Below are 23,794 nucleotides of genomic sequence, written 5' to 3' on the forward strand. Positions count from 1 at the left end.
GCTACGCGTCCATCGTTTGGAATAGAGATAGAATATGCACAACAAAGAAAATAGAATCTGTGCAAAGAAGGTTTGTACGTCTGGTGTTGAAGAGGCTCATGCCAGATTTGGAGCAGCTTCCTTATAAACAGTTTTACAACGAGGTGAAAATTGAATCTTTGGAATAACGAAGAATGAAGTTTGATGCAATTTTTTTGCATGACTGTCTACATGGACGTATAGAAGTTGGCGTCCGAGGAGTTGATGTCGGCGCGGAACTTGAGACAGTACCATCAATTTCATGCCGTTTTTAGATGCTGCACTGCTCCATTAGAAAGATGCGTTGCAATCGGTAACAAACTGTCAAAACAAATTGATTTTTTTGAAGTGTCGAGAATTTTTAAAAGGAGAATAAGATCCTTCCAGGAACCTATCCAACAGTTATGAGTTCCAAAACACATTTTTATGACAGTTGCAATAAATAAAGGCCACTTGTGCCGTTCTATTGCACGCAAATTGCCTAAGCAAGGAGTATACATCACTAGTCACTTGGCGCCTTGTGGTGCGTTATTGTCCTGTCGCCAGCTGGCTCAGATTTTACCATAGGTAAGGAAAGTATTGCTTTCCGAAAAAAATTAAGGTACCCCAATTTCTAAATTTCTATACGTTTGAAGGTCCCCTGAGTCCAAAAAAGTGGTTTTTGGGTATTGGTCTGTATGTGTGTGTGTGTGAGTGTGTGTGTGTGTGTGTGTGTGTGTGTGTGTGTGTTGTGTGTGTGTGTGTGTGTGTGTGTGTGTGTGTGTGTGTGTGTGTGTGTGTGTGTGTATGAGTGTATGTGCGTCTGTATACACGATATCTCATCTCCCAATCAACGGAATGACTTGAAATTTGGAACGTAATGTTATCGGACACGAACAATTTCGAACAAATGCGATTCAAGATGGCGGCTGAAATGGCGAAAATGTTGTCAAAAACAGGGTTTTTCGAGATTTTCTCGAAAACGGCTCCAACGACTTTGATCAAAGTTATACCTTAAATAGTCATCGATAAGCTCTATCAACTGCCACAAGTCTCATATCTGTAAAAATTTCAGGAGCTCCGCCCCATTTATGCAAAGTTTGATTTTGGTTTCTCAAGTATCAGGCTTCAGATACAATTCAAACAAAAACTTTCGAATGGAAAAGATTAAGCATGACAATCTCTACAATTAACGTTCAGTGACATTTTCACCTAAAATTGGAAATAAGCTCGAAACTCGAGAAAATGTGTTTATTCAATAATGCTAACTGTTGGCAACTGTTGATTCTATTGAATCATTCACTATGAAGAGATAGCAGACTTCATGTGTTTGCAGCGCTATTGTCCTGTCACCAGCTGGCTCAGATCTTAGAAAAGTAGACTTGTGATGCGCGGGAACACTAGCGTCAGTTGATCAATTTTCATAATGGCAGGGAAAGTTGTGTGAGTGCACCACACCAGATTTTTTTTGAATAGTTGACTTGAGAAGCTCGTGAACACTAGCGTCAAGTGATCAATTTTCATAACGGCAAGGAAAGTTGTGTGAGTGCGCCACACCAGATTTTTTCTAGTGTAAGCGAACAACATTCCGGCGCCCTCCCCCCACCACCACACAAAAACACACTTATATTATGGTGGTAAGGATTATCTCTAGATACCTTTCAAAATACGAGTGAATATAAATTCTAAAGAACGTGCGAAATAATATTTCGAATATAAGTGAAGACTTGCCCCTATCTATTGAATGAAACATTCAAAAACCAATTACACAGGAAAATTCAAAGTTAGTTGTTATTATTAATGATTATCAATGATTATTAATAATTATTTGATTATTAATAATTAATTGATTATTATTACTAAATGTATAAGCATTTGAATAATTGCAATACCTCAGTAATTTCCAATTTCCAAAGTCAATTGTACAAAGTCAAAGTCAATTGAGTGTGAGCAAATCAATAATTGATACAACTGTAATGGAGTGAATATTGAGTGGGTATTATTGTAGTTGTTTTCGTGTATCTTATATTATTATTCAGGTTTTCGAACTGGAATGAACTTTGACTTTTACTGTATGTTGAACCCTGCGTTTCTGGTGTGGGAATTAACTCTTTCTTGTTTATTGAATTTGCTAACTTGTTAAAATTGAAGCAATTTTACGTGCACTTTTCAAATACAGTTTCAATTTCATTTCGAAAAAGCCACTGTACTTGAAAATTGTACGAGCATCGACCTTTTTGCAGCTTTGGCTTTTCCACTGGAAGTTATGCTCAACGCCCGTGGAGGAGGAATAATTCTCTAATTTTCAGTGAAAAAGCAACAGTTCGAATTGAGACGTAACCGGGAAAACATTATGTAGGGTAACGGTGTGCGAGCCTCGGTCCTCTGAATGGATCTGTTTTCCATTTTGAGGGACAAATTCTCGTTATATTATCATTAATCTTGTTCTAGTTTGAAGGAGAAACCGATAAAATTAGTAGAAGTAGAATTAGGACATTGATTGCGTGGGTGAATCTGAGTGAAGTGTTTTTGGTCTTTTTAAATCGTATGTGAGTGTTTCTAAAGAGTCAAAATTTGAATTAAGAAAATGGTGAGTGCCAAACTTTTGTTGTTTCCTTATATAACTCAAAATTTAGTTACATAGAATGACCGAGGCCCGAATTAAATGCAGCAAGTTAGCAGGTTCCCAAAATGTGTAGATTGGAATTGAATATACTTTTTTCTGAATAACTTTGTTTTGAGATGTGACAACATGATTCTATCAAGTAGGAAGTTTTGATCAGCTCAATAAACCCGAAGTTGAATGTTAAAAGTATTTTGTCCAATGAAGTTCCTGGCTCGTAGTTGCTAGTTGCTAAAATAGGTGAAAATTGGACAATGATGATAATCTGTGCATTTGAATGAACGAATCCACTAAAAGCTCCCAACCAATCAAGTATTCAAATACCGGTAGATGATTCGATAGCAATAAACTTTAGCAAGTATTATAGAAGAGAAGAAACACCCCACTCCATTCACACAATATCAATCAGTTTCAAAGAAATTAAAAAAATTATTTACTCAAAGCCTTGAAACATTTATACAGAATAGGGCAGGGAGGTATGGATGATTTGAAATAACAGTTACACAATCATTTTCAAACGAAACTCAAAATTTATTTTCCATTTCGTTTTTTCAAAACATTGACTATTTAGGATTATGTACCACGTGCAATGCATCAGAGGAGTAACTTCTTACAACGTCTACAGGACTGTATGGACAAAAACGGACAACATTCTTAACAGATGTTATTTTTCATACATAATCAATGTTATGATTCTTTCCTCTTCCATTTTTACAATGGCATCATCCAAGGTACACACTAAAAAAAATAAATTTTCAGTTTCGTTCAAAAATGATTGTGTATCTGTTATTTCAAATCATCCATACCTCCCTGCCCAACTCTGTACTTTACATTGAAAAGCGATTTTCCTCTCAGTTTTGCAAATTCGTTGAAAATGTTGTCACTGTACATTCTGTTCAACAAATCTATCTTAATGGTCATTGTTGCCAGTCCACTTGAACGGTCCTGACAAATGGTGGATCTAAGATACGTTTTTATCAGTTTTAATTTGGCAAAACTTCTTTCACCACTTGCTACTGTAACAGGGAGCGTCAGAAGGATTCTTAGTTAAAGAAACTAAAAAATTAGGGAATGTGTCCGTTGTGACATATTGATCGATTTCACATCCCCAAAACTATACATTCAAGAGTCTTGTAAACAGTTGAGTGAAGAAAAGAAATTCCAATACGGAGTACGAACCATAATCTTATCAAAGGCAGATAAACAACTGCTATCTGACCTATAAAGGCTGCACTTAGAGAATCAAATATAGAATATTTCTTGGGAATTAATTAATAAAACCACATATTATTCATTGTGTTCATCATTTTAAATGGTAGTTCAAATATTTTGAGGTTGGAAATAAGCCAGCTACATAACTCCAAACAAATCAAGGCTTGCTTGCACCAACAACTTGCCAATTTAGAAGGCAGCTTGCTTAATAATTATTTGTAACATCTATAAATAATCAATTTTTCTCTGCAAATATCACAATTTGTATGCCGAATAGGCCTAAATATTTATTCAGTAGCTGTCGTTGAGCTGAATTCATTTGTAAAACTTTCATTTTTCTTCAAAGCCTCTATATAGTCTTGGTTATGTGTAGTAATATTAGGATTGACATTTTATCATATCAAAAGCAATGTAAACGAAAGAAATATTTATTATTCTGTATTATAAATCTATATATATTATATATATATATATATATTATATATATATATATATATATATATATATATATATTTAAGCGAAATGGCACTCACTCACTGACTGACTGACTGACTGACTGATTCACTCACTCACTCACTCACTCACTCACTCGCATAACTAGAAATCTACCGGACCAAAAACGTTCAAATTTGGTAGGTATATTCAGTTGGCCCTTTAGAGGCGCACTAAGAAATCTTTTGGCAATATTTTAACTCTGAGGGTTGTTTTTAAGGGTTTAAAGTTCGTCTTTTAGCATGTATATTCTTCTTCTCCCAATCTCTTAATTATAATTGAAATTTCCATATCATATGTTACTATAGAACTATAATCTAGATAGAGTACCTCTTCGAAACAGTTGTTAACTGGCAACTGAATTAATAATTTTGTCAGGTTGGCATTAAGTTGAGTTGTCTTTGTTAGGTTGGCACCAAATTGAAGATTTAAATGCATTATCGCGGAAAAATTGATTGGGCACTGCTACTTCAATCCTGGGAATATTATATTACTAGCAGTCAGGCTCGATTCGCTCGCCATATCCGTTTAGTCTGGACCCCCGACTGGATTGTCCTAACATATGATAAAAATGCTCAAATGAAAAATGCAGGTGAGCGAAGCGAGCCTGCTGATTTCATTCTTGGACGATCCAGTCGGGGGTCCAGGGGGCGGAGCCCCCTGGCTAGACGGATATGGCGAGCGAAGCGAGCCTGACGGCTAGTACATTGATATAATAATACATAGTACATATATAGTATACATTTTTATTTAGCACAACAGCAAAGAGAATCAAATAAATGAATGGATAATAGTGAGGTTCACGTAAAGGCAGTAGAGAAAGATGGGAGAGCGGCGTTGCTGATTGTCTGCCTTTTACGGAGAGCAGCTGATACCGGTTTATCTGATGTAATATGAACTGTTCATTATTGTTAAATGATTAGTTATATTTCATTTATGAAAAGAATATACTTCCCAATGATAAAATAATGAATCTTCTTTATTGAGATTGAATATTTTTGACCGAGCGAAAGGGGGTCCAAGATTCAAGTCGACGGTTTTTGCATTTCTCTTCATGTTTGAATGTTTATATGTTCAAATGTTTATATGTTGCGCATATAAGGCGAAACGCGGTGATAGATTATCATGAAAATTTGACAGGTATGTTCCTTTTTAAATTGTGCGTTGACGTATGTACAAGGTTTTTGGAAATTTTGCATTTCAAGGATAATATAAAAGGAAAAAGGTGCCTCCTTCATACGATAATATTAGAGTTAACTTTCTAGTCGTGACCCTATTTTTTTCTGACGTTAGTCGTGACCCTGGGACCCAGGGACCCGCTTCTTTCATATTGAATATTTCAATATATTTTAAGATTTAATGTTATTCTATGATTTTAATATGTTTAAGGGTCATTGATGAACGCATTGAGCACTTAGGTAAAGCAGAAATCGATATTAATTATGATTATAAAAATTAATTTGTGAAACCTTGTAATTTTAGGGTAGTGAAAAGTAACGTTTGGTTATTATTTTATATAAAGTGGACAAAAAATTATAGTGATTGATGGAACTTACATGCAACACTACTAGAATAATAGGGAAAAATTGGAAGGTCATTCACTCTTAGGGTAGTTTTTACCCTACCCTCAATTTCATGTTGCACAATCTTTGCGAAACTTATGAAATTTTAGTGATGAATACTATTATAAATCCTGAAACCTACATGAATCACTACTGGAAATATTAAAAATATATACGGTCTCATAAAGTTCACTTTTAGGGGAGGTTTAGTATTCCTGGGATCACCTGAAGTTCATTGGTTCCACTATCATCCCACTCAGAGTCAGTATTCTTATCTTGAACTATGAATTTATTTTTAGCCTCACTAATGTCATTGAAATAGAGATCTAGAAGTCAATTTGTACATTCTTCGAAGTCTCTATTCAAAATAAAGTACATATTTACTGATTGAATCCAATCACTATTGCATACAAATATGCATTTGAAAAGAACGAAAAAAGTTACGTTAGTCGTGACCCTTGGGTCCCTGGGACCCAGAAACTTCATTTCACGAGAACAACAAGTCACAGAGTACTAACACTCTACATCAAGTTTAAGTGTCTACTGACATGGATTTACATGGGTCACAATAGACAGTAAAGCAAACGGAAGCAAAATTATAACTAAAACAAAAATTGCCCGTGTCCCTGGGACCCGGGGTCACGACTAGAAGGTTAAAATCAGACTCTAGAATTAGCTGTGAAAAATCAGCTGTTGTGTGGAATATTAATTCCATGCCTCTTTAAATGCAATTTTTATGGACTATTAAAAGAACTTTTGATTGCATGCAATAACGCATGCAAGTAATAACTAAAATAACATAGTATTGTCTCTCGAACTTTCTCCGCTTTGAGCTCGGGCTGTCCTGTTGCCAGTATGTCTTGAAGGAGATTAGCTTTTGATGTTTAGCATTTTTGGTACACCAACCATAACAGCCATTATCCGTTTTCACACCGATATCTATCCGACACGACATACAGACAGGATCTACTCTGATGGACAGTATAAGAGGAGGCTGTGGTTTATAAGTGCGCGAGGTCTAGCTCACAGAACTACTAGTGTTGAACATACTTCTACATTGTTGAAAACGATTTGGCAGCGTAGCGCAGCTGGTAAATGGTATCTGCTTTATCAATGATAGACAAGGATAGCAACACCGGAGTTAATCAAATACTGTTATGAGAATGTGGGCCCCACTATAATATATCTTCATCGATAAATAAAAAATACATGAATTTACTCACCCAGACTGTCTCTTTTTCCACCGAATACATAATCCGAAGAACTCCCACAGAGCCCATGAAGTAGAAAGACAACTGGTAACTTCCTTATCCTCAATCTTTTCGGGTCTCTGATTCGAAAAATTTGAATTTTAAACTGGTCCATATACTCTCTTTCTCCATCTACATTTTTTGACCCCTTCGTCTGTTTTATCTCTATCCGCTTGCCCACTTTCACAGTAACATTATGCGTTTGTGCATCATAATTCTCCTTCTCAATTAATTCAATCTGAAATTTTGAAGAACTTCAATACAGATTTTACATATAATCTATTGATATTCTTCATTGATTCATACAATAAGTACATCATTAAAATGATAGCGAGAGAAAAAATGTAAACTTGTGCTATTCCTCTCCCGAATTTAGTTAAGGTTACATAGAAAGGAAATTAAAGGAAGAAGAACAGAGAGGTTCGATAGAGGGAGGAAGGAAGAATCATAGAGTGAGAAGGAGATGATAATACTGGAGAAGGAAAGAGCCGAGAATAATGGGAAGAGGAATTAATTATGAATGAGAAAAAAATGGTTATAAGAGTAATATAGCACAGAAAAAAATGGATAAGTTGATGTGTTTACTCTTTTATTATAGTGAAGTTCACGTTATAATGGCAGTAGAGGAAGATAGGAGAACAGAGTTGCTGATTCTCTGCTTTGTCTCTGCCTTTTATAGATGTTGGCTGATATCGATATATCTGATGCAATATCAAGTTCCAGTCTAATCCGAGCGTTCGAGGAGTGAACATCGTTTAACAGTAGTATAGGATTAGTGTAGTTAGTATCATTCATTACGGAGTGATTACGGAGTCAGCAGTTATTCGAGTCGATTTAGGTCGGTTCGGTATAATTGTCAGCATTTTCAATAATTCTACTTTCTCACTTATTCATAAATATTCAGCTAGGAGCGGTGAGGGGGGTGACCCCATTGCCAACCCCTTTCTTTGTTCAAAAAAATCTATTGTTGAATTTGAAATAATTATGCTGAGTGCATAACTTCATCACACATGTCATACATGACAGAGAAAAAATTAATTAAATAAATAAAACTGTACTTTCTTGTTCGAAATGAGAGAATATATTTCATTCGTCGATAAAATATATTTCTGAATGTTTATATTTGAATCAATTCCCATGATAGATATTGAATATTTCGATAAATAATCATATGTATTCATTATCAAAAAACAATCTAGCATCGTTGTGAAGCTAGTGTCCCGAGCACTGTTTTTAATTCAGGCCTTTTCCCAATTAATATGCAATAGGCTAGAGCTATTATTGTAAGTGAGTTAGCGATATTATTTTCTCCCTGTATGATGAACGGCCTTGACGTTCAGTTAGCGCTCAGCCGCTGGAGGAAGCAGTTGATTTGTGTTGTGCTCCGATGTTATCAGTATTCTGTGAAATCCTGCAAGCAATGGACTGACATTCTACTGTCTTTCAGCCGCGCCGCATTTGTTTACGTGGTCGATTTGCATTATATTCAAGGTTTAAAGAGTTTCAATAGGACCTGCGAGCTTTTGAGTTTCATTCTATCCTACTCTAAGCAAGTATGAGTACATGTGATTTTTGTAAGCTGTCCGTGAATAGCAATAGTAGGGAAAAGGTCGTTTGTGGGCAATGTAACTCCTACTTCCATGGAAAGTGTGTGAAACTTGGAGAGGTGGTGATAGAACTGGTTAGTAGACCTGCAGGGTGGAAGTGTGATATTTGTCTCAATAAATTCAGGGTGGAACGTAGCAAAAGTGATTCAACACCGGTACGAGCTAGTTGTACTATTAACATGGGTGATAGCTCTTTTATTACGCGAGAAACTTGAAATACTTCACTAGATGAACTAAAACCTTCATTATCACAAGTAATCAGAAATTACAAGAGGATATTTCTCGTTCCATTCGTGAGTGCACTGCGAAAATAGATAAAAACTATCAGGCCTTGTCCGAGCAGGCTGAACTTATCCTAGGCCAGAAAAGGATTATTGATGAACTAACGAGCGAAAACAAAATTCTTCGTAAAAGACTGGATGATGTTTCATTGCAGGTGGATAATCTTGAACAGTACTCAAGAAGGAATACTCTAGAGGTTTTTGGCATTCCTTCCGTTCCTAACGAAGATGTGACAGGTGCTGTTATTAATGTTTGTAAATCTGTGGGTTTGGATATTTTAAGGCAATCCATTGATGCGTGTCACAGACTCAAAAAAAGGAATAACCGTCCCTCTGCTGGAATAATTGTGAAATTTGTGCGCAGAGGTGACGCGGAAGCCCTGCTTCAGAAACGCAGAATCAAACGCAATCTAAATACGCAACACATTGGCACAGCAGGGAAGGCGACGCCCGTCTACATCAATAGGTCGCTCACTGAGAAGCGGAGGGTGCTGTTCGCCAAGGCCAAGAAGCTACAGCGAGATAAGGACTATGTTTGGGTCGATAACGCTGGCAAGATAAAGATTAGGAGAAAAGAAGGTGATACAATCTACACTATCAACTCCGACGAGGATTTGTGTAAGTTCGAGTCAGTTGGCACCGATATGAATAACTCTGATAAGTGCACTAATCGTACTGATAACACTGTTTAATACCTCATCATTTTTTTTTTCTGAAAACGGATCATTTGAACTTTGTATGTGAATGAGTTGACGTTGCTGCTTGAGTCATTATCTACTGTTAAATTATTTCTTCAACTGCATTAATTATTTTTATGTACGAGGAAAATAATAGGAGTTGCAAAGAGAATTGCCTTTTTTTAGATAAGTGTGAAGGAGTAGTACGTATAAGTACGTGTCTAATTCTTCGCAAGTTGGCTAGATTAATGATAAATTTTCATCAAAAAGTCGACGTTTATCAATTCTCTATTGGGAAGCCGCATTTCCAATTTTGTGGATTATTATCATGCCATAGCATTCTGATGGGTTTCTTATCTGTGAAATTTTTAGTTTTTTTCTTCTTAAGGAAGAGTATTCTCCTAAGGGGATGTTGGGTAATTGAGAAGCCTTGTATCATGCTTAATTGGATGCCTATGCTTAATCGGTTAGTCATTCAATAATATGTGTTTATGTACTCAGTCCTTTATTCTGTGATTTAATTGAATCTAAATTTCTACTGCAAATTATCATTCTGATAGTGAAGTAAATTTTATTGTATCATAGTAAGGTTATAAGATGGCTATTTAATTCAATATATTTTTTCTCTTGCAATACTGCTCAACTTAATAACAGCTATTATAGTTAATTCATTTGCATTTATCAAATTCAACTAATGGTTACCCAATTTTCCACTATTAATGCTCTTATTTAAATATGCTCATTTTTATATTTGAGAATGGAGAAGATCTGGGTGTCTTGATAAAAATAATTTGTCATGTTTGCAGTCTGGAGTAGTGTTGTGATTATCAATGACTTATAATGCATTTTTTGAGCTGCTAGGCGCGGCTGGTGGTGTAATAATAATTTATTTTTATTTCTATATTATATTGTATTTCATCATTATATAAGTCACAATTTTTCATCATCTCCTCTCATCATCATTCCTGTCGTTCCATATTCATATCTTCTATGCCATGACGAGTGCTTCTGAATTTCATATATATTATCGTGAGGGGCTTGCGCACCAAAGTCAATGATTTTTATGTGTCTCTGTGTGAATGTGATTATGATATCATTGCTCTTACTGAGACGTGGCTCTGTGGAAGCATTGGGAATTCTGAGCTGTTCGATTCCCGTTATCAGATCTTTCGATGTGACCGGTCGGGTATTTAACCGAGGGAGGTGGGGTGTTGATTGCCGTTAAGAGGGAGTTCGCAGCGGAGCTGTGTACCTCACTCATGAATCCTGATTACGAAAGTGTTTGGGTTAGGGTTCGTATTCATGAATCAAGCTATTTTTTTAATGTGTTGTACATTCCACCAGCTTCTGGCTTGCAGATATATGAAGATTATTTCGAATTCATTGAATCCTCTGCTCGTTTATTGAGTCTTGATAAATGTATTTTGTTGGGCGACTATAATATATGGGAAATATGCGATATGAATTATCGGCTGGAGACTGGAACTGCAATTGCTAGGTCATTGGCGACTTTCATGGGATTTTTCGACCTTGTATCCTATAATGCTGTCTCAAACCATAACTATAGAACACTCGATCTTGTATTTTCAAATACCCCCTTACCATTGAGCGTCGTGAGAGACGAACTGCCATTGGTCAACGAGGATGCCCATCACCCGGCTCTTTCTATATCGCTTTCTCTGCCAGAGAGGGCGAAGGGGAGTTGTCGGTCGGATGCAGGTGCGGCAAACTATAACTTTAAGCGTGCTGACTTCTTGAATCTATATCGCACTCTGAGTTCCGTGTCCTGGGATCCTCTTTATAATAGTCAGGAGGTTGAAATTGCTGAAGAGGAATTTGACAAGATCCTATATATGTGTTTGGATGCTAATGTTCCTGTGGTCAGTCAATACAAGCACTCAAAATACCCTCCCTGGTTCTCTCGGGACATAGTGAGTGATCTAAAGCTTAAAAATAGGTTGAGTGGGAAGCGGAGCTACTCCAGGTACTACGATGAGCAGTTCAAACTTGTGCGACCCCGAGTCAAAGCTAAGATAGCAACAGCCTACTCGAGCTATGTAAGATCTGTTGAAGAGAAGGTTGGTTGTGACCTAAGGGAGTTCTGGAAATATGTGAACAACAAGCGTTTCTCTCATATAAATGGAGAATTTATCAATCACGATAGGATATAAACAAGGGTGCTGATACTGCTAATGCTTTTGCTGATCTATTTTTGTCCAATGCTTCAGCAATGGATGCTGAACCCTTAGTGGACTCTGGGAGGATTGCCGGACAGACTCCTTGTGATCCTTTTATTCTCACCCACATTTCAAGGGAGGATGTGGTTGATGCAATCAAGTTGCTAAACTCTCGTGCTACTGGAGGCCCTGATAAGATACCCGCTTTTGTTGTCAAGGGTTGCTGGGAATTTTTGTGTGGCCCATTGCATTACATTTTCAATTTGTGCATTCGTAAATCCGAATTTCCTGGGGTCTGGAAGTACTCACGGGTGACACCAGTGTTCAAGTCTGAAAACAGGTATTTTGCGAGTAATTATAGACCAATTGCAATTTTTAATGTTTCTGCAAAGATTTTTGAGGGGATCCTGTACAAGCAAATATTTTCATTTGTACAACCGAAGATTGTTCAATCCCAACACGGTTTCCTCCCTGATCGTTCAACAGTAACGAACCTTCCAGAGTTTGTTGACAAGGTGTCGGGGGTTTTGGATGTTGGGGGTCGTGTTGATGTAATATAGACGGACTTCTCCAAGGCCTTTGATACTTTGGATCAAGGTATTCTGCTCGATAGAATGGAGCGTCTCGGGTTTGATAAGGGCGCTTTGGTCTTTTTGAGGAGTTACCTTCCAAATAGAGTTCAATTTGTTTGCTTCAATCATTGTCAATCCGAGCCCTACTGTTGCACTTCAGGGGTACCACAAGGTTCCAATATTGGTCCCTTGTTTTTTTTGTTATATGTGAATGGCCTTCCTAGTGTGCTAAATAGCTCAGAGTGCCTCATGTTTGCAGATGATACCAAAATATTTAGACAGATAAGGTCTGTTGATGACTGTTCGTTGCTTCAAAAAGATATTGATGCAATGCAGAAGTGGCGTTTGGAATCAAGACTCACGCTGAATGTGGAAAAATGTAAGGTGGTATCGTTTACCAGTCAGAGGGAACCTTTCCATTATAACTACAATATTGGTAATATTTTGTTGGACCATTCGCAAGAGTATGAGGATTTAAGAGTGATTGTGGATGCTCATATGGATTTCGATAAGCACATTGAACACCTGTACTCAAAGTGCAATCAGATGATGGGCTTTGTTTTCAGAACATGCTCAAGCTTCGAGAGGTGGGAGCCCATTTTATACTTGTTCAAGTCTTTGATTCGAAGCCAGCTTGAGTATGCAGCGCCGGTCTGGAGTCCTTATCAGATCACCTATGTAATAAAACTTGAGAGAATGCGAAATAAATTTCTAAGATTCCTTTTCTTCAAAAAATTCGGGCATTCCTGTGAGACGGCTTTTCCTACACGTTGATTAAGATCATTGTTTGAATTTGATGCTCTTGAGCTCAGGAGAGAGGTATCATCTTTGATTCTTTTCATAAGATACCAACGGATGAGGTAGATTCTTCTTATCTCCTGGGAAAAATTGGATTCGTCATGCCCACTCTCAGGCGAAGATGGCATTCCCTATTCGCGGTACAGAGGTGTAGGACAGTTAATGCATATTTTTCCCCCCTCAACCACATGCCAAGATTGTTGAATGAAATTAGTTGTGGGGTGGACGCGTTTTCTGATGGCCCATTAAGTTTCAAGCGCACAATAATGATGCTTCTGCATACGCACAATTAATGATGTATTCCAAATTGAGGTTTAAAGCAGTTTTGGGCGAATGCCTGTTGTTTTTACCTGCATTGTATCTTGTAACATATTGAAATCTGATGAGTAAACAAAATCCCTATTTGGGAGAATTTTATAGGTCTGAAGTTAAATAGCTAGTCTAGTATTGCCAAATGTGAAAACGATTATTAAACGATTAGATAATAACAAGTATCATGGCAAAAATTGGAACAGCCGAATAGAAAAAGAAAGCTATTTGCTATTTATATTATATTATATAAAGTATTGGAAAATTTGAGGTTAGGCTTAAAATACCTACTGATCGGCGACCTAATGATCGATCGAGTCGCATAACGTAAAATCTAGCCAGACACCTTGGCAAAAATTTATTGTAAACAAACAGTATTCAAACTGGAGGACTTTGAAAAGCACATGGCTAATTGTTGTAGAGAGAGAAACAACTTATAAACCTTATAAAAATCTATTATATGTAATAAATATACTTAAACCACCAAATAAAAATAAATTAGAGTATCAAGGAAGTAGGATGTTCCCAGGCGCATGTATACAGTAGTGAATTTGCTTGAACCAATCAAATTGCAGTAATTGATGGGCGGCAATAGAGAGCCGATTCGAATGTATTTATAAATATTTCTTAAATGATAAGATTTTATCATTCAGTTTATTATGTATCGGATATGGTCCGAGAAAATATAAGGTATCAGACCTGGGATATAAGTAATGGTTAAGTAGATTGGCATGGACTATTTGAACCTTTAAATGGCATAGTAGCGAATTATTTAAATTTTATGTAAATTTGTAAGTCGGAAATGAAAATTGTAGAAATAAAAGTAGAACCTGCACACTTGCCTGCCAGACACCACTATGGAATGAAACTAAAATTTGTAGAGCACAAGACCCTTTATTACATTGTACTTTTTAAATACTTGAAGTTTAAATCCATTTATTATTTTTCCCTAAGACTTAGTGATGCTGCATTGAAGCGAAAGTCATTTAAATATTTATTTAATCCCTCGGAGAAGATGACTTTGGCCACCAAAAATCCAGGACTACCAGGAAATTCGGATCGCCGCCAACAGCTTATAAAAATTCAGCATGTGAGTGATATATCATCGAAATATATAAGTTAGGGCGCCCTCAGTGCTACAAGTGAAACAAATATAAAAGCTAGCTCGTCAGAGTGGTCATAAATATTAAAAATTTATACAAAACTTGCGCAAGTCCTAAGAAGGTATAAGAAATATTTTATTAAATAAGAATAAGTCAATTTACATATCCAAAGGTACACAAATTAAAGGATTATTAAATTTTAATCTTGTAATACAAACGCTCACTCAATCATTGATTCTATTTAATAATTTGTAATGATATGATGTAGCTCTTGTTCACTGGATAAATTGATTTATCTATCTCCATCAGAGGCCGAACCTTATGCCCTGAGATGTATATATATATATATATATATATATATATATATTATATATATATATATATTATTATTATTATTATTATCAAGAAATATACTGGAAACTACAGGAATTAATATATTTATAATCTATGATTCATCAATTTATTATTCTATGATTTTTGGAATAAGATATAAAGTGAGATTGCCTAAATTGACAAGCAACAGCAAGTCGATACCTAAGCTGCATACAAATAAATGCATATTATCGATGAATTAAAAAAGCACATGGTAGCATTTCGTGCTAAAGAGCTAAAAAGTAGTGTTCCAGTCTGTGATATTTTATTTTGATATATTTATTCTTGTATTTATTGTGTGTGTTTGTTGCTCTATATATTCCATATTTTTCCGACTTTAATATTTATTCGTACAATATATGTATCAAGTTTTTTATGGTGTACCATTTATTTTATTCCCCAATACCACGCAGGACAAATCTCATATCTATTTATTAATTATCAGTATTGAATTATTAAGAGAGTTACCATCCGATTTATCAGTAATAGAATAAGTTGGTTTACACAACAATATATTGCATTGTTAATTAAATCTCTGGATTAATTAACAATATATTGCATTGTTAATTAAACCTTCCAAAGATTTCTATAAATTGTTCAAAAGCAATAAACTGCAGGAGCTCCTGAGCGAGCCTGTAAGGATTTAATCGAAATTGTATTCTAAAAAACCACGACCAGACTCATTTTTTTTACACTCATGCTTTACCGATTGCAGCCAAGCCGAGGCAAATCGTTATTAATAAAAAAATAACGTCAGAATCTATTGTCTATGAATGAATAAAATGAAATAATGCCGTGGTGCGAACGACGTCCAAACTTGGGTCGTAGAACTCGGAATGCTGTAAATTTAGAATATGCACGGGAAAATCAGCAGCAAGGAGATTTATATCATTCATTTCCCCAGCAAGGTGCATTCAACTAAATCTAGGAATACAAAATGCTGTACAACTAGCACATGGGAAGTCCATATTGAGATATGAAATACTGATTGATGGATAATTTTCATAGAAATATAGTGCATCAGATTGAGTGAAGACTAAGCACACCTGAGGAGGCGCGGCTTGGTGATACAAAGACTTTGTATCAACATTTGATCAACACTTAGTGTTGATCTTATCATTGTTTTATCACACTGTTTCACGCCATGTACGAATCAGTGTGTGTGAGTTCTTCTATTCAAACGAATAAGCAAGAAGCACCTGGATGCAAAATGCCGCATCGCACCTCCTCAGGTGTGCATCCAGCTAAAGTTTGTCATGAGATGCATTAACTGTTTGGCGTTACGAAGTTCGCCGGGTCAGCTAGTATTACAATATTTATAACAAACTAATTATTTTAGTTTGACATACTATTTCACACACTATTTTGAGTCCAAAAAATGTATGTATTACAATAATTTCGGATTTATCAGATTAATTAATTTCAAAATACAAATCCAAACGAAAATCTTCCTTCACAATCACGAAATATATTGAAAATTCCACTTAAATCCACAAATTTTACTCATGTTGAAATACTAAACATGTCAAAATTATTATTAGAATTAAAATTTTGTGAATCAGTAAAATGAAAGAAAATAGAAAAACAGATCTACCGACGGCTGTTGGATGACGCGATGATTTTAACAGCTGATTTTTATTTCTGTGTGAGGCCAGCTCACAAGTCTTCTTCCATAAGGATTACATGTAAACTTTAAAGAACCGTAGGAAAGAGTCCTGAAGTCGGATTATAAATTTGATAGGCCATAAACCTGGTCCTAAACATAAAGAATACAACTAAAAAATCATCAAATTCAGTGCATACATAAAAAAGTTATTGAACGTCGAAATTTGAGGCTCGATTTCTATTTATATAGATAATAGTACGTTTCGAGGGGAAAAATTAAGAACAAAAAAATTGAAACTTCTTCAAACCTAGTATCTTTCACTTTGAAGCTGAGCTCTTTACCCTTACACCACGAGTGCTATTGGAAAGGATTGTCTTGTTATACCTTATAGCTAACTTATTATACGTTATATGCTAACCTTATAGCCTCCATCACATTATCCTTACTCTTAATGGAACAGTTTGTGTCATCCCGTAGCCTACCTATCTTTTCAGTGATAGAATGAAAATAAATGTGGCATATTTCATTTAAAAAAGATTCAATCCGTTTCTGTCTGATGACTCATAACGATATCCATTAATTTTTGCATCCATTTATAAAGTGATACTAATAAATTGCAGAAAATGCCGGCAATATTCAAATATGCTGTTAAATTTTGGACTGCGATTGTATTCGCCCCCAAAATAGCTGGGAAATGATTATTTATAGCACTTTGTTCAAAAAAATCCGACACTTATTATTTTAAATGTTTGTTCAAAAAGCTGAATAATATAGCTCTTCTATTGGATTCAACGAATCTTCGTTTTTGAGACACGGATTTCAGTGGGCTACATACAGTACCGTACCTAACCTTCATCATACTTGAAAACATCTCTTATGTTAAGGGAAAGTTGTCAATATTTCACCGATTTAGGAATTTGTCAGCGGAATAATATAGTATGTTGGCTATATTATTGTATTGATTTCATTTTTCAAAACACATATTGCAACACATTGTTACCAGCGTATCAATTTCTCTATGAGCTTCCTTTACACAAACACATCTACAGCAATGTAGTAGGTATGCCGTATGATGTTCCATGAATCAAATTCAAACATTAATTCTGAAAATTGAAATTTGGGCTTCGAGGTGCACGATTTTGATATTTTTAGAATCTTTGTTCAAAATTTGGAGATCTAAATAATTCCCGTTTTTCCGGTATGCAATCCACAAGTTGACAAGTTTTGATGCGAACAAAGAAACAAACGAGCACATGAACAAACACAACCCTATTCTCTCTTATTATATAGATGGATGATAATTTATTATAATTTTTTCTAATAAAATACAGAAAGTAGAGAAAAAAGTTCTCAGTATGTTACATTTGAGTTATTATTTCTGATGATATATTATTGTAGAGAATTGCTGAAAGTCAGGAAAATAGTCTTTAAATTGGAATGTAATTTTTAATATTATGCTAATTTTGAGACTTGCTAAAGTTCAATATTTTCCTGACTGTGTTTCTCATGGAGTTAAGGCTCTTAACTGAACGCTAATTTATTAAATTATACTAGAACTTTCGAATTATTTGTGAAGGATGATCCAGTAATTCTGATACAAAGAATTAGTAGTTTGAAGATATAAATCTATATAACATAAGGATTCAAATAGAATGAGAGAATTCAAATAATCTGTAATCAATAGATAACTCATTTTTTAGCTCTTATGAATTGTAGGAAGAGTAAGAAATTAATGCTGTAATAAATTTATTTAGAGCGGCTCATGTGTGACCCCAAACCAACTTCATGTACCACCCCTTTGGTTCCGCAACTTTATGTAACACCGCTTCAAGACACCCGTTCAGATGACAGGTCTAGGGATGTAAGATGTCGCCGTCAAGCCAAATTCAACCGGTAAAAGTTCACCTGTGACTGGAAAATTAAAAAAAATCCCTTTTTTTTTATTAAAAAAAGCTACCTAGTAATTAGTAATTAGTAAAAGGCTACCTGTGACTGGAAAATTAAAAAAAATCCAATTTTTTTTTGATTTACCTGTATTTTCCAATATTTTCTGTTTTCAATGATAAAAAACTCATTCCTGTATCTCCAATATTCGATTTTCTATGATTTTTAGAAAATATGTCTTCAACAAATTTTGAGCGCCCGCAAAATGTACTCAAATATTTTGTTCGGAAAGGTAAATTCTACCTCCCACATTGGTAATCTACAAAACTGTTGTTGGCAAGAACAGATGATCGAAATTTATGAAAACAAAAGTTTGTACGTTTGTTTTGTTGACAAGTTCTTCACAATAATATTTTTTTCTGAATCTAGATCAGTTTATTTATTGTTTCCAAAAATGACAAGGCGGAAGTCAGCTTTCAAGAAATGATCTTTCAAGGGAAATAGATTTTGTAAAGTGAACCAAAGTGATAAACAAAGTGCATCTACATTGAGTGAGGTTAGGACTCCTACCAATAGTGCTGGTCTTTCTGGAGAAAAAGTGAGTAGGCTAGTTCACCCAAGAAACTTTCTTCAGGTCTATTAAAATATGAAAAATATGATGCAGAAAGTGACATAAACTGTAACATTATTGTAAATGTAGGTATTTTGTCAAAAAACATTTGTAAGTTTGTTACTTGTAGAGGATGTGGAGCAAGTGATAGTATTTCAATAAAGGAAAATGTGAGTGGCAGGATTGGATTGTCATCAAGTCTTGTTCTATCTTGTTCAGAGTGTGATGATTCTATTCATTTTATGACAAGCAAACTTCCAGAACCCAAGAAGCCATATGAAGTGAATACTAGGATGACTTATGCACTTCGGTTTATAGGGAAAGGGGAAGCTGCTGGTAAACTTTTGTGTGCAGTGATGAATCTACCCCCACCACCTGATAGATTCAAGAAAATCAATAAAGCTTTATCTATCTCTCTTATTGATGTCAGCGAGTCTAGCATGAGAAAAGCAACTGAGGAAGCTGTAGAGGAGAAGGAAAATTCTCATGATTTGACGATAGCTGTTGACGGGACCCAGCAGAAGAGAGGTCATACCTCACTAAATGGTGTGGTCTCCATAAGCAGTGTGGATACTGGAAAAAAAGATGTGGAAATATTGACAGAATATTGCCAGATTTTTAAAGTTAGGCTAGGAGTTGATCACAAATGTAAATGCAACTATGTAGGCACTAGTGGAGGAATGGAGGTTGCTGGAGTCCTGAAGATTTTTGAACGTTCAATTGAAGCTCGTGGGGTGAGATATACTCAGTACTTGGGTGATGGAGATAGCAAGGCATATTCGAATGTTTTCACAAAGGTGAAGCCATATGGTGAGTGTAACATAACAAAACTTGAGTGTGTTGGGCACGTACAGAAACGTTCGGGCACACGCTTGAGGAAGCTGGTGCATGATATAAGAGGAAAACGCCTTGAAGATGGAAAGATGCTATCTGGAGCTGGTAGGCTAACAAAAAATGAAATAGACAATCTACAGAACTATTATGGACAAGCTATAAGAAGAAACCAAGGAAATCTAGAAGCTATGAAGAAAGATGTATGGGCAATATATTTCCATAAAAGTTCTACTGATGCTGATCCTTGCCATGGATTATGTCCAAAAGATTCATGGTGTAAATATAATAAATCATTGTCTACAGGTGCAGCATACAGCCATGAACATTCATTACCAACTGCAGTCATGACAAAAATCAAGCCAATCTTCAAGGACATGGCAGAGCCTGCATTATTGAAGAAGTGTCTTCATGGACGTACTCAAAACCCTAATGAATCATTCAACAATGTCATCTAGACTAAAATTCCAAAAACTGGATTTGTATGATTTGAAGTACTGAAGCTTGAAGTACATGATGCTGTTCTTTCTTTCAATGTTGGAAACATTGGAAAATGTGATTTTCTATATGGACTTATATGGATTGATATGGAATCAATCCTGGAAAGAACATGGTGTCAGGATTGAAGAGTATTGATGATCAACGGGTGGCCAAGAGCAACAAATTAGTGGAGGAGATGAGCAAGTTGGCAAGGAAAACAGCCAGGGCAGTTAGAATAAGACAAGAGGATCACATGGAGGCACAAAATGACGTGGAAGACGGGCCAGGATTGTTCTAATGGTGAGTAAATTGAAATACACTTCATTTACTAAAAAATGCATTTTTTCATATAAATGACCCACTATTTCAAAAACTATTAGAGATATTGGCACAAAATTTTCACAGTATATTCATATCATAGTTATACAGCTTCTGAACTGGAAATTAATCGAATAGCTTCAACAGATTTGGAAATAAAGATGAAAGAGTATGAGAATTATGAAAAAAAATTATTAGTTGAAGAAAAAAAATTTTTTTAAGAAATAGTCAATATATTATCACAGTTTCAGTTCCAAGACTCCATAAGGTAGCTATGAAAATAGCTGCAAAATTTGATTGAGTTACATACAGTAGTTTCTGAGATAATGGGTCATGAATAATAGTATAAAATTTAACATGTATTTAAATGGGGGAATTTCTCCGGTCACAGGTCCCGATTTTAGTTGCCAATGTTATTGAAGTTGTTTGTATTTTTCAACTATTCCAAAGTGTAGTGTTAGAGCCTGTTCACATGACAGCGATTTACGCTCGGTTGTCGCGCGATTGACCAACCGGGCGGCTGCCAGGTATATGGAAACACGTGGTGCCGTACACATGCATCGCTCGGTTTTAGTAGTCGCCGGCAAATCGCGGCGGTTGTAATCTCAGACTTAACTGAGGGCAAATCGCTGTCATGTGTACGAGACTGGCACATCGAGCGATTTGCCAACCGCGCGACAACCGAGCGTAAGTCGCTGTCATGTGAACAAGCTCTTAGTTCATAGTAGAAAACTATTGAATCAGGCATTTCAAGATTAACTGAAGATTCCTTAACTCCAGCCCGTTCACCTGCATGAATTAAGTATAGACTCAGGTATTTTCTAGATGTGTAGGCCTATTTCCAAATTCTAAATTTTATTCCAAATTATCTTTTAGAAGGCCAGGCACACTAAAAAAGGATAGCGCTATCTTCTTTGTCAAAGCAACATAAATGTTAATCGAATACTGTCATTATAACGTGGACTTCGCTATATAACAACGAAGATCTCTTTTAAATAAATAAGATAAATTTATCTGCATTTTCATAAATCAAGTATTGAAAAATCCAAAAATCCTTTGTTTGGTTTTTATAAATATATATTACCCACTTCAATAGTAAAACTATGCGTTTCTGCCATATAATATGCCGGCCAGATGGCAAGTTTGTCTTAGGTGTTGAATCCCGCCGAGTTCCATCGATTGGGCATAGACGTTTGATTATCTTTCAATTCACTCTCGCACTTTCCATTACCCACGCACGAGCAAAAACCTCATGTGGGCATCATCCACAATAGAAGAAATTTTCCATTATACAATACTTTACAATTATTATTTCAAATCAAATCAAATAAAATAGCTTTTTATTCACAAAACATAATACAAATTCATGAAATTCATTTACACATTTAAAAGTGAATACTCTCCACAAAGACTTGAGTAAATTCAAATATATATATATTTTTATTTGGAAAGTAAACACTTACAGTTAGAGGCATCCTGAAAGGAGCTGATGATACATCGTCTACTTTCCTTTTCTTATTGGAACAGTCACTACTGGAAGAACCATCACAAACGTCTAATAAATTGAAGAAGACAATGAGAATCACAGGAGATATAACTCCACTCCGCATACTTTGAGACGCTCCGAACTTCATCTAATCTCTTGAAATAGTTTATATTCTCCTCTAAATAATGTGTATTCAACGTTTTCCAATTATCCTGCTTAAAAAGAAAGTTATTGGAACACACTAATCCATTGAACAATCCTTGATCATGTATGATAGAGAGAGAGAATTGATCTATTAGTACAGCAAGATAATACCATCTATCAGACTGGAACAAACTGATCAAGTTTCAGACTGACCAAACTGAAAACCATAGAGAAAAGATAGCATGAGAAGACTTCCTATCATAGGTTGTTTATGTTCCAAATTTGAAGCCGATTCTTTATTAACTCAAGTCAACTACTGGCTAACATTATACTGTTTTGTTGTATCATTATTACTGTTTATCATTATAACTACTGTTATATCATCACAATATCATTTCATCATTACTGTCTCTTATACTGTTGTATCATTACTACTGTATAATAATAAAAACTGTTTTGTTGTAATGAGAGTGCAAGAACGGCACACTTTAAAAGACTACCAGCTTCACGAAAAAGAACTAATAGGACTATAGGTTTAAGTTAACAGTGATATTTGAAAGATAAACGCCCTGATATATTTACATGCTTTCTTTACTATTATGATAATACAGTGCAACTGCTGATTATAACACTGCTCTTTCAATTTTTAGTCCACTATATTGATACTAAAAATAGTGAATACGCGTAAAGTAGTTATTGAAATGAACTATGCATTAGTTCAATCCTAAATCCTGCATGACATATTTAGAGAAAATTTGTCAATTGTTGGAAAGATTGAGTTTCAACCTCTTCAAACCTCAAAATTGTTCGAGCAATCAGTTTTCATAATTCAAATATGTGTAACGCTGGTTCGCCTTCCTGGTTCACATTGGTAAACGCTAAATGAACTAGCAAATGATGGCGGTCAGACGAACTCATGTTCTCCTGACCAAAAACTACACAACATCTCAAGAGACTGAAAATATACAGCGTATAATATGTAGGCATTGAAACTCATGAGCTCCATATGTGATGGGTATCTGCCATACACTGAATTGAATTGTCAATTTATACAGCAAAATGATATAGAAGTTGATGGTTTTATGAATGTTGAACAATGATAGGCCTAAGTCGAAACCATGAAAGATAAAAATGTTATATACTCATCTGTTCTAATGCCATACACTCCAAGCAGAGTAATCTACCTTCTATAATAATTTAGTAATGATAATCGAGTCACCGTGAAAACACCCATAAACAATACTGAATTATGTTCGAACTTTTGAACACTTGTGTGGCATAACTTGGAAAACAATGGGCCAATACTAGCATTGTTGTGGAATCACAGTTGATATATCATGCATACAGCAAACATATTACACATATAGTGAGATTCACCATAAATGGTCACCATTGATTGAATG

At 35.5% G+C, this 23,794-nt stretch overlaps 1 protein-coding gene across 2 annotated transcripts in view; it reads right to left on the bottom strand.

Moving 5' to 3' along the window:
• The window catches only part of LOC111047664 (lipase 3-like), a 174,138-nt gene extending 150,691 nt beyond the window's left edge, over positions 1-23,447 (bottom strand). The window contains exons 1-3 of one of the 2 annotated variants that reach the window (XM_039435466.1): positions 23,188-23,447; positions 22,225-22,459; positions 7,110-7,374 (exon numbers count right to left, since the gene is read on the bottom strand). In XM_039435466.1, coding sequence (XP_039291400.1) covers positions 7,110-7,374; positions 22,225-22,395 — 436 coding nt within the window. In that variant the 5' untranslated portion in view covers positions 22,396-22,459; positions 23,188-23,447. Of the gene's footprint in view, positions 1-7,109; positions 7,375-22,224; positions 22,813-23,187 lie in introns of those variants that run through there. The other variant, XM_039435465.1, reaches the window with a different exon arrangement.
• Between the last annotated feature and the right edge of the window lie 347 nt (positions 23,448-23,794).

The sequence above is a fragment of the Nilaparvata lugens genome, chromosome 9 (assembly GCF_014356525.2).
Source record: "Nilaparvata lugens isolate BPH chromosome 9, ASM1435652v1, whole genome shotgun sequence".
Taxonomy (NCBI): Eukaryota; Metazoa; Arthropoda; class Insecta; order Hemiptera; family Delphacidae; genus Nilaparvata; species Nilaparvata lugens.